The sequence below is a fragment of the Delphinus delphis genome, chromosome 1 (genome assembly GCF_949987515.2).
Source record: "Delphinus delphis chromosome 1, mDelDel1.2, whole genome shotgun sequence".
NCBI classification, from domain to species: domain Eukaryota; kingdom Metazoa; phylum Chordata; class Mammalia; order Artiodactyla; family Delphinidae; genus Delphinus; species Delphinus delphis.
In genome coordinates this window covers 98,558,670-98,571,203 of record NC_082683.1, presented here as the reverse complement: position 1 = coordinate 98,571,203, position 12,534 = coordinate 98,558,670, and the positions used below count along the sequence as shown (strand labels likewise).

General features: G+C 36.6%; 1 protein-coding gene across 1 annotated transcript in view; it reads right to left on the bottom strand.

The window, feature by feature from the left end:
* The window catches only part of CAPZA1 (capping actin protein of muscle Z-line subunit alpha 1), a 48,015-nt gene that overhangs the window by 2,253 nt on the left and 33,228 nt on the right, over positions 1-12,534 (bottom strand). The window contains exons 5-9 of the mRNA XM_060027376.1: positions 8,110-8,316; positions 6,141-6,220; positions 5,146-5,224; positions 2,654-2,725; positions 8-70 (exon numbers count right to left, since the gene is read on the bottom strand). Coding sequence (XP_059883359.1) covers positions 8-70; positions 2,654-2,725; positions 5,146-5,224; positions 6,141-6,220; positions 8,110-8,316 — 501 coding nt within the window. The remainder of the gene's footprint in view (positions 1-7; positions 71-2,653; positions 2,726-5,145; positions 5,225-6,140; positions 6,221-8,109; positions 8,317-12,534) is intronic.

Here is a 12,534-nt window from a genome sequence, read left to right as displayed (position 1 = left end):
ATCTTACCTGATACTCATTTTCTGCATGCTCTATAATTTTAATAAACTCCTTAGCAGTTTGGACTTCATTCTAATAGAGAGAGGAAAAGGGGGAAATAAGAATTTTAAAAATTCTTAAGCAGTGAATATAATTCAGTAAGCAGTGAATAAAAAAATACTAAAAAGTAACTCCATCTAAACTAACATTTGTATAACAATTTAGTTTTTCAACCTTTCCCATTCACATTATCTTCTTTGATTCTCACAACAACCCTGTGAAATAGATGTTATTATTACCACCTCCATTTTGCAGATGAGAAACAGAATCCTCTTAAGTGACTTGACCAAAATTATACAGCCTTCGAATGATAAAGATGGGATCCAAATCCAGGTCCTCATCAAAAAACCCCACATTTCTTTCCAATCTACTACAGTATGCCCAAAAGACATCATGATGTCTTGAAATTTTTATGCCTTGAAAATATCTCTGGTTTAAGATGATATAAACGATGCCCTCAGACATATCAGTCATATATTCTAAGCTCAGAGGCTCCTCTAAGCCAATCAATCACATTTTGCTTTACAAGATTCGGGTACAAAATGAATTGAATCTCTCTCTTTCTTTCACAATTAAGTAAAACAGAATTAAAGAGGGTGAGATTTAATGCCCAGGGCAGCATCCCAAGATCCTTTCAAAGAGTCAAAACTACTTTCTATTCATAATAATACTAAGACATAGTTAATTGCCTTTTCCACTCTCACTCTCATGTATGTACAGTGTAGTTTCATAGAAGCTATGTAATGTGTGATGACTTCATTACTTTTTTTCTTTTTTTAAAATAAATCTATTTATTTATTTTTGGCTGCGTTGGGTCTTCATTGCTGTGCACGGGCTTTCTCTAGTTGTGGTGAGCAGGGGTACTCTGTTGCGGTGCATCGGCTTCTCACTGCGATGGCTTAGGCTCTAGGCACTTAGGCTTCAGTATTTGTGGCACTTAGGCTTCAGTAGTTGTGGCTCGCGGGCTCCAGAGTGCAGGCTCAGTAGTTGTGGCACATGGGCTTAGTTGCTCCAAGGCATGTGTGATCTTCCTGGACCAGGGCTCGAACCCGTGTCCCCTGCATTGGCAGGCGGATTCTTAACCACTGTGCCACCAGGGAAGTCCCGACTTCATTACTTTTTGAGGGCTAATGTGTGAAGCACATATGAGAATCCAGTTGTCTTTTATTAAGTCAGACATTACACACTGTGAAAATGTAAATCAATGACATTCTTTTCACTAATTTTTTTTAACTTGGAAAATTCAGCTGTTTATTGTGAAAGTGAAGGTTAACAAGTAATGGGTTTGTTATTGTTATTTTTGCTTTAGATTTTTCTTTTTTGACCATGCCACGTGGTGTGGCATGTGGGAACTTAATTCTCCAAAAAGGTATCAAACCCGCACCCCCTGCAGTGAAAGCACGGAGTCTTAACCACTGGACTGCCAGGGAGTCCCTGTTATTGTTATTTTTAAATTAATAAGTATTTTTAACATTTTTCGGTTTTAATTTCTACTAAGGTAGATAGATATAACACACATAAACAAAAGCTATTTGAGAGTGCTCAGTAACTTCTAGGAATATAAAGAAGTACTGTGAATGCACAAAAAATTATGTCCCTTCTTTCCAGGTATGGAACACAATACCGTTTGATTGAATATTCCTAAAAATGTTCGGTTTCTCTAATGATATGAATGTATGAATGATAACCCCTCTAAGGTTTAGTTTGGCAAACTTTCCTTCCTCCTGGTATTTATCAGTTGAAGATACTGCTGTTCTTTGAGCAAATCTCACAACTGAGAAAGAAAAAGAAGTCTGAATTCTCTAAAGCCATTATCACTATTCTCAAAGACTATGAACTAACATCAAGCAACCAACAAAACGGGCTGGTTACATACTAACAATTATAAGCTGCCCAAAACAAGGACCTACTGCTTAGCACAGGGAACTATACTCAGTATCTTAATAACCTATAATGGAAAAGAATCTAAAAAAAGAATATATATATACATACATACATATATATATATGTAACTGAATCACTTTGCTGTATACCTGAAACTAACACAACATTGTAAATCAACTATATTTCAATAAAAATTTAAAAATATAAAAAAGTAGAATCTTTTATAAAGTGCTTAAAAAAAAGGTAAAGGCTGCCAAAATCAAAGTAGTGAAAACAACCTAAATTTCTAGTGGCAGAATCAGTACTCAGGGGCCTCCATGGTGGTGCAGTGGTTAAGAATCTGCCTGCCAATGCAGGGGACACGGGTTCAAGCCCTGGCCCGGGAAGATTCTACATGCCGTGGAGCAACTAAGCCTGTGTGCTACAACTACTGAGCCTGTACTCTAGAACCTGCAAGCCACAACTGCTGAAGCCTGTGCACCTAGAGCTTGTGCTCCGCAACAAGAGAAGCCACTGCAAGGAGAAGCCCGCGCACCACAACACAGAGTAGCCCTGCTCACCGCAACTAGAGAAAGCCCACGCAGCAACAAAGACCCAACGCAGCCAAAAATAAAATAAATAAATTAAAAAAAAAAAAAGAAAAAGAAAGAATCAGTACTCAGGATCAAAGCTAATTTTTTTAAAACAAAAACAAGATGAAAGTGAGACAGACATTAAATATTCCACACTCACCGAAACAGTTACTGAGTCCTGTACATCTTTATGACTAACCAACTGAACATTACCATCTTCATAATAGTGAACCTGTGTGAGACAATGTTTGAGCAAGTTATGTAGGTCACATAGAAACTTACTGCTTAGAGCACAAATCCATGCTTTCAGCCATCCCCAAACTTATCAAGTCTGAGCAAATAATTAGTATGACCAATGGTAATTTACAATGGTGGTTAAAATTCACAGAAGACTTAAATTTAAGAATTCTCTTTCCTTAGCAGGGAAAACTCATTATTAATTAATGAACAACATTACTATGGGCTTGTTGCTTTCCAGACACTGTGCTACGCACTGTGAATACAAAGATCTTAAATAAGATTTCACTCTTAAAAATATTAAAATAAAATCAATTAACGTTAGTTTTTCTCTGTGAAAACCAAGAAATTTTAATGGATCCTAATCCTTTACGCATCTCTCCATATATACCATCATCGTTTTTGGTTAAGTAGATCTGACCAAGTGCAGGAAAAGCTTGATTGAGGGTTAAAGACAGGACTGAAAAATAAATATTCTACTGGTAAATCAGGCTACAAAAATAAGTAAGGCAAAAGCAGTCCTGAAAAAAAGTACGGCAAAGTGGGGTACTACAATTATGAGAACAATTAGCAAGAAGGAGGATTACCCAAGAGACAGACTAACCATTCAACTAGATGTAAGGCTCAGGAAGTTTCAGCAATTTACAAGATAGGTTCAGTCACAGTCACCAAAAGTAACAAAACCTTTCCTAGGTTTCATCTGCTAATAAAAATTTCAACATGACTATCATCAATGTAAATCCTCAGAAATTGTTGCCTTCCCAGAGCTATCCTTTTGCTTATAGAATAACCAAAGGTTTAAATATCTTAATGACATTTCCAAATAACTCTCACTCTGATTTTTAAAAGATATGTAAATGAAGTAAGCTTTCCCCCAAAGTGATCAGCCAGTCTGGGGTAAGTTATAAATGAGGTCTGGGTACTGGGCCCTGTTGTAAAAGTCTTATCAGAAACCTCTGTGATGTGCGCTCTTAATTTATAGGTTTGCCTTGGCAAAGCTGAAACACAAGTAACTTATTTCCTTCTAGGAGGAAAATAAATTTCCTTGCATAAATTTATAGTAAGCTGCCAGGTTAATACTGATGCCACAGTTACAAGAGGTCTAGAGCATAGACATAGTCAACAGGTATAGAACAATATATTTTCTTCGGTTGGGCTCCCCCAGAAGCCGACCCTGGGATAAAGATTTGTGAGATAAAGTTTATTTCGGAGGTAATCTCAGGAAGCACTAGTAAGGACTAAGGAAATGAGACAGAAAAGGCAAGGAAGTGTTCTAGGTGCATTAAGGAACACATTACAGCTGCGGGCACTGGACTCTGGAAGACTATGCAGAACATGCTTTAGAGCTGTCCCACCTGAGGGGTGAAGAAGCTGGCATATTTACCCACCAGCTTTTGAATGGCACTAAGGGCTGTGCCAGAGCTATGAATGTAATACTTCCAGTTTGCCTCATCTGAGTTGGGAATGCTCCTAAAGCTAGGAAAAGCTCCCAGGAAGAGAGGTGCAGCTACTTGTAGCAGGAAGTAATCAGTACGTACGAAAAAAGTGGTTACAGATGACATCTCCTATGTATATTTCGATTAAATTATACCATTTCAGAAGGCAACTCTTGCTAATTGTTATTAAAGCAAGACTTAACCACAATACAATAGAGGTAAAATTAGGTACTGATCTTCTTAGATATCATTAACTGTTTAATCTGACTTCAGAGTTAGTTGGGCTTAAGAATTAAACCACCATGAATTTTGAAAGTCAAACCTGTTAGGATATCAGAAGACTTCAATCCAGATAGGCATCAAATGAGTTAATAAGCTCCTTATTCACCTGCCTGTCTGTTCTGACACCAGCATTAGAAATCTACTCTGCTTGGTTTATCACACTTGGCCATTCTCTCTAGTTCCTCTGTTTTATTTACTTGGTTTAAAACCTCCTGTCATTACTGTAAAATAAATAAATAAAATAGAACAACAAGTCCATTCATGTAGCTTTCTTCAGAGCTAAGACTTAACCTTAAGTATATGTATATGTACACATTTAAACAAGATACATAAAAGACTCTAAGTAAGTTCCAGTAACTGCTATATAGTCACTTCTTAATAATTACTTATTTTCTTCTTTCGTAGAACTGCTGCTTGATAATTCCTGGAAAAATCTTAGGTTATCTTTGAAAGAGAAAAATAACAAGCAAGCAGTACACTTCACATGACTATCCTTTATCAACCCAGAATAGCTCTGTTTAACTACAGTACTTCCCTAGGAAGGAGGCTTCAACTTCCATTTGTATTTACCATTGATCTCCTTTTGCATCTACATAGAGCTGTTCCTTATTTCTAATGTCAGAACAAATATCAACTTGCATGTTTGTTTTAAAGATGTGATGTTTTAACATGGCCTATTAACATATTGGGATCTCACCTGAATCTTAAGTACTCCAACCACCTGGGCTGTAGATGGTGTGATGGTAAACTTCCATTCTGATCTCCAACGACCATTCCTATTAAAACACACAACAGTGTAGAATTAACAATAAGAAGAGGTGATTTGCCAAAAAGAAACAAGTCATTTCCAGTTTGACAAATCCAGGGCTCTGTCCACTCAAATGTAAGTTTGTATCCAACTGGCCTAATCATAAGCCTTTTCTAAGTTATTCTGACTTTCACCTTTCATTTTTTATCTTGGAGTAGAAAACCATGCCTGTTCTGCTCATGAGAGGCTTTTGCACAAACAAATGGATGGGCCACTGAGTTATGCAGTAACTCAAGTATTATTAAACAAACTCAAGTAAAACTCACACTTCCCACTGGGTACTTTATTAATCACTTATTCTCACTCAATATAAGAGTAATATTTGAAAGATAAATTATAAAATCTTAGAAGAAATCTAAATGATCACATCCAAGTCCCTCATTCTGCAGTAGGGAACTGAAGCCTCTAAGTCAGATAACTTATCGCAAGCTAGTTAGATTAAAAACCAAGTCTCGGGCTTCCCTGGTGGCACAGTGGTTAAGAATCCACCTGCCAATGCAGGGCACACCGGTTCGAGCCCTGGTCCAGGAAGATCCCACATGCCTCGGAGCAACTAAGCCCGTGCACCACAACTACTGAGCCTGCGCTCTAGAGCCCGCGAGCCACAGCTACCGAGACTGCACACAACTACTGAAGTCCCCACGCCTACAGCCCGTGCTCCGCAACAAGAGAGGCCACTGCAATGAGAAGCCCGTGTGCTACAACGAAGAGTAGCCCCGCTCGCCGCAACTACAGGAAGCCCGTGTGCAGCAACAAAAACCCAACACAGCCAAAAATAAAAAAAATAAATTTATAAAAAATAAAAAAACAAGTCTCAACTGCTGGTTTGGTTTCTTTCCTGTATAAATTAGATTAAAAAAAGAAGAGAACATTTACTTTCTTACCAGAAGTTTTTAGGCTGAAACTGGTGGCTTTCAATACATGCAATAATGGTCTGTTGCCCATCTATAGTTTTAGCATAAACCTATTGTTAAAAAAAAAAAGTTAGATTCTTGAAAACATATTTAAGCAACAAACACTATACAAAAGCAGTGTGCTAAATCCTTGGGGGAGATGAAGAGTCAAACAGGGTAAGCTTACAACTCAGAGAGTTCATGGAATATGAACACAAACCACATGTTAAGTTCTAGAGAAGAGAGTGGTACAATGAATACAGAAGGAAATACTGCTTTAGGTTTAGGGTACAAGAGAGGTACCAGTTGGAATGGGCCTTACAAGACAGATGAGATTCTGGTAAGTAGAGACTGAGAATAAAGATGAGTAGGCAGTTCAGGGAGGAAACGGGGGTGCTGGTCCAGTGAATGACTCAATGGTAATTAGTTCTGTCAGGTTAGAGGGTGTATGTGAAGTGGAACTGTGGAAGATAACATAGGATGGTAGATTTAGGCCATGTAGTAGTAGATGTAAGGTAAGAAGACTGGACTTTATTCTACAGGCAACGGACAGAAACCAAAACAACATGACCAGAACTATTTGGGGATAATAATCAATATTGGTGTACAGAGTAAAATGGGAGAAAAGTTGAAAGTTAGGCTACAGAATTAATCTAGGCAGTAAAATAGGGTAGTGTCAATGGGCATAAGGATGCAGAAGCACAGTCAAAAGTCTGGCAACATATAGCAAGTGAAGGGCAAGAGAAAGGAAGGGGCCAAAGTACTTGCATGCTTGGGTGACTAGAAAGACAGTGGTGTCATTAACAAATTAGAAAATTCAGATGGAAATGTCCAGCTAGAAGTTAGAAATACCAACTGTTCCTTAGTGTAGGAGAGGTGAACAAAAATGTGATCACCAAGGAAAAGAAAAAAACAAAAGGCTTTACAGTCCACAAAGTGTTTTTATATTTATTTTCCTTTTGCTCTAATAAATATAGTGAAACACACTGTTATTATCTATAGATGATAAAGGTGAAGTTCACAGAGCTTCTTGTCCAAGGTCATTCAGAAAGTGGTTAAGGTAGAACCCAAACCCATTGCTTTTCTGACACAATATTCTGTAACTTCCCCTACACTAAATAAACTATGAGTTTTTGAGAGAGAGAAATACAGCAATGGGGAATGCCTACATTTACAAAAGTAGGGGAGAGGTAAAGAAATAAGCAGAGACAGAGTAAGAATAATTAGAGGGTACTGACATAGCAGCCTAAGAAAAGATAATTTCTAGAAGTAGCTGGTTGGCCTCAGTGTGAAATGCCATACAAAAGTCAAGGACCAAGAAAAGGACACTGGGTCAGGCAATTCAGGAATCATTAGTAACCTCAGAGAGCAGTTTTTGTAGAGTAGGGACTGAAGCCAAAATTCATAGGGTTAAGAAGTGGATAAGTAATGAGGAGGGCACTAGTAGGAGCAGAATGCTCCATGGTTTGGTTGTATAGCAGAGAGAGAGAGATGAGGGAAGGGAGAAGTAGAGGAGAGGAAGGAGGGGCAAGGTGGAAGGAGAAGAGAAGTAACTTACAAGAATTACTATCTTAACTGAAGAAATGTCCTCCCTCACCCCATACCCAACCCACTTAAGGACAGGAGAAACAAAAATATTTCTAGGTAGGGCTTCCCTGCTGGCGCAGTGGTTGGGAGTCCGCCTGCCGATGCAGGGGACATGGGTTTATGCCCCGGTCCGGGAGGATCCCACGTGCCGCGGAGCGGCTGGGCCCGTGAGCCATGGCCGCTGAACCTGCACGTCCGGAGCCTGTGCTCCGCAACGGGAGAGGCCACAACAGTGAGAGGCCCATGTACCGCAAAAAAAAAAAAAAAGAAAAAAAAAAAAAAGAAGATATGTTGTGGCTGGCCAAAGCCTCCAAATGATAAGGTAAATATAAGAAAAACAACACTCTAATAATGAAGCAGGCAGATACTTAACAGTACAGAAGCCGTTGGAATAATGATCTTTCACATAGGCCCTTAAAGCACTGTCACAGGATTCTCTCCAAGACTTCAGACCTCCATCTACTTCCTCTGGCTGGGGGTCACTTGCTTCTTTCCGTAAGTGATCAAACTTAAAGGAAATTTTGTTTCTTGGATCTAAAAATCTGCTATTACCCAGGTCACCGTGTTCTGTAATTAAGACCTTCCAAAGAATAATTACAAAAATAAGTAACTCTGTAAAAAAAGACAGTTCTTCTTGTCACATTTTACAAAACAAACAAATACAATTCTGGAGATGATTAACTTTTCATTTAGTCAGATTTCTCTTTCATAATCGATTTTTCAATCAATTCATATTTTTATTTTTATAAAAATATTATGTTTTGAGGTAAGTCAACTCTAAACTGCAACATTTCTCCCATTCTAACAATACCCTTCATTTCTTGGTTTCTGTTTAATATACAACCTATGTACATACATACATATAACTGTAATAACTTATATGTACACTTTTGTATTCCTTTTTCACATATTTCATGAACTTCTTCCAGTCATTACACTTAGCATTTAAAATAGGTGATACAATAAATCACATGGTTCAAAAATGAAAAATACTATATAAAGTAAAATCTTTTTCTCACCTTTATCTCCCATTCACCAAATTCCCAACATATACCCCCTTTCCGTACAAAGGTAACTGATTTTATTAATTTAGAGCAAGAATTGTCTTTGGCAAGCTATGCATGAGGTGGCATTTGTTTCTGTAAATAAAGTTTTGTTGAACACAGCCCCACTTGTTTGTTTTTGTATGGTCTATGGCTGCTTTCCTGCTACAATAGCAGAGCTGAGTAGTCAAGGCTGACTCTTTGTCCCAATATTTACTATCAGATAATATTTACTATCGGACCCTTTACAGAAAAAATTTGCCAATTTCCAATTTTGATTATTCTTTGTTTCTTTTAACAAATAGAATTTAATATTCTAATTCTCCACCCCTTTCTTTTACACAAAAACTAGAATACTATAGTGTACTTTTTCTTTCTTTTTAATTCTGACATATCTAGATGATCTTTCCATAGTAGTGCTTAGAGAACTTCCTTGTTTATTATAGCCAGGTATGACTCTATTGTACAGGTGTACAAAAATTTATTCAACCAGTCCCCTATTAATGGATAGTTTGGGTAGTTTCTAATCTTTTGCTGTTATGAACAATACTCCAATGAATGTCCTTGTATGTTCGTTATGTACAAATTACGTACATGTGCCAAGCACACCTGTGGGATAAATTCCCTGAAGCAGGACAGTTGGGTCAAGGGTAAATGCATTCATAATTTTGATAGAGATCGACAAACTGCCATCACAGGATGTTGTACCAAGGTACAAGCCCATTTCTTCTCACCTTAAAAGAAAAGTCATTTATATTTCCACTTTGGTGAACTATGTGTACCTAACTTTTGCCCACTTTTCTACGGAGTCTTTGGTGTTTTTCTAGTTGAACTCCAGGGAGATTATCCTTTTGCATGTGTTTTGAGATCCACATATTTTCCCCTAACTTGCCATTTGTCTTTTGACACAGTTACCATTTAAAATTAACTATATATGATCTCATTATATGTATATCTCATTATACATACCATAGTATACTTAATCATTTCTGAATTGAAGGAGCTTTAAGCTAGTTACAGTTTCTACCATTGAAAGCCACTATAAGTTCTACCATAAATAAAGTCTTCTCTTCTCCTTAAAAAGAATTCTTTGGAAAGAATTCTTACTTTTGAGATTTCTGTCCTTATCATCAGACTATCTTTAAAAACCTTGTTTATAATGACAGTAGGAAAAATACATAAAACTATTTCCTTAGTCTTACCTTCATAAAGCTTTCTCATTATAATTTTGTAACTTCTGTAACTACAAGGTGAATATATTCACATTAAAATTTTAATTTGTACTTCCTTAATTACTATTAGTAGGTGATCTAACACTTTTCATGTTTGCTCTGTATTCTCCAATTGGGTACAGTTGGTTCATGTCTGTTGCTCATTTATCCACTGAACTCTTGGCATCACCCTTAGGTATTTGAATAACCTTTTTATTATGTTTGAGGTACATATTTTCTCCTTTTTAAATCTTATTTTTAAAATCTTTTTATTTTGCAGAAGTCACTTTCTTTGATAAACTTTTCTAATGTTTCATCATTATTCAAGTTATGAATCTCTTTCCATTTCCTACTAAATTTTTATGTTTAAAAAATAGTTGGGCTTCCTTGGTGGCGCAGTGGTTGAGAGTCCGCCTGCCGATGCAGGGGACACGGGTTCGTGCCCCGGTCCGGGAAGATCCCACATGCCGTGGAGCGGCTGGGCCCGTGAGCCATGGCCGCTGAGCCTGCGTGTCCAGAGCCTGTGCTCCGTAACGGGAGAGGCCACAGCAGTGAGAGGCCCGCGTACAGCAAAAAAATATATATATAGTTAACCTTTAAACTATACTTGGAATTAATCTAGGTATACAGTTGGCTTTGAAAATCAAAATTAGATCAAACATACATTTTAACAATTATTTCCTTTTCCCTTCTATTTTATGTTACTTAGTTTAAGGCTCTACTGTCATTGCTTTATGTCTTTATGTTTGCTAGCATTAGTCTTCCTTCATTGTTGTTCTTGATCAGAAAAATCCTGTATGGTCTATTACAATTGTCATTAGGAATTGTATGGAATCTATTTGAAAAAGCTTCACGTATTATTTATATTTCTAAATCGGATAAACTTTCCATATTATTTATATTCCTTATTCAGAAATGTGGCATTTACATCTATTTAATTTTCCATTCATTTCTCTGATTAAAATGTGTGTGTGGGTGGGTATATATGAACTGTGTGACAGACTCTTGCTTGTTTCCTATCCAATATCCATTCTCTCCCTTTTCCTTACTAATAGAACCTCAAGGGTTTTCAAGAAGGCAATATGTCCAACTAAAGAGACAACACTTCTCAGCTAGGAATGATAAAGTGATATGCATTCTGGCAACAATTTATCAGTGGAAGGTGCTTCTGGAACAGCCAATAGCACCTCTTGCACCTTCCTCCTTCCTTCCTGGAACATGCATTCAGTGCCCAGAGATGGATCAGCTATCTTGAGAACATGATAATGAAAACCATACATAAGGATGGCACAACAGAGAGCTAGAAGCAACTTGCGTCTCTGATGATATGGAACTGCCATAACATCCCAAAATATTACCTCTGGACTTCTTATGTGACAAAAATAGTCTCTATTTAGTTAACCCACTGTAGTTGATTTTCTATTATATGCAGTGATGGCATCTACTTTAATAACTCAAACATCTTTCCATATTTTCCTTTTATGTCTAGGTAATGTGTTGTTGTTGTGGCTAAGAATGTGAACTCCTTTTGACGATATTTTTAAGCTGGCTACCGCATGTATATGGGAATGTTCTTATATCATATATCTGGACACAGACCTTATTATTTCAATAATCTGCTGTATTAGTGAAGTATACAATATCAACTGTAAGCAATATTTATCATTTATTTTTCAGTGTTTTTTTGTCTTTTATACTTATAATTAATCTAGTTCCATTGAGAAAATAAAGATAAGCACAAATATAAACTAAAACAAACAAAAAACAACAAACAAAACATATTACGGTAATCCTGTAATCCCAACATAGGGAGTTAACATTTTGGTGTATATTTTCCCACATTTCCATTTCTATGCACATCTATATACTACTTTATTTCTGAGTCTAAAGATGCATACATTCCCCTCATGATTTAACATCTCATAAAATGGGATACATCTTAAACTTGACAGCATCTTAGGACTGTGTCATAGTTTAACTGACAGTATTTTCTCTTTCTTAGTGGCATATAAAGTAAGATGTACCTTTCACAGAATTTAAGATGCAGATTAGTATAACTGTTCATTTAAATATCTATTTAAAAATAAACTAGCATAATGCTACATATTGCTTTATGTTTTAGCTTAATATATCATGAACATATTCCCAGTTCAATATTTCTATCAGTTTTCAATGGTTACATAGGATTTTGGCCTACAGATATTTTATTTATTTTATTAAAATTTTTTTTTAACATCTTTATTGGAGTATAATTGCTTTATAGATATTTAATTTAACGCTGGACATTTAGATTGTTCCCAATTTTTCATTATCATAAACCTTGCTTCAAATAATCTTTTTACACATTTATATACTTATTTCCCTAGGATAAATTCTATGGACTTGTGGGTTCAAAGGGGGTTCAGACTTTTAAAAGGCATTTGCTATTTGGTGCCATATTGCCTTTGAAGTGTACATTAATGAATTTGTAAAGCCCTTTCATATAATGTTAATAACTGCGGTAAAAATGGGAATATGTATTTGCTTTGTTCCTGTACTGGAACA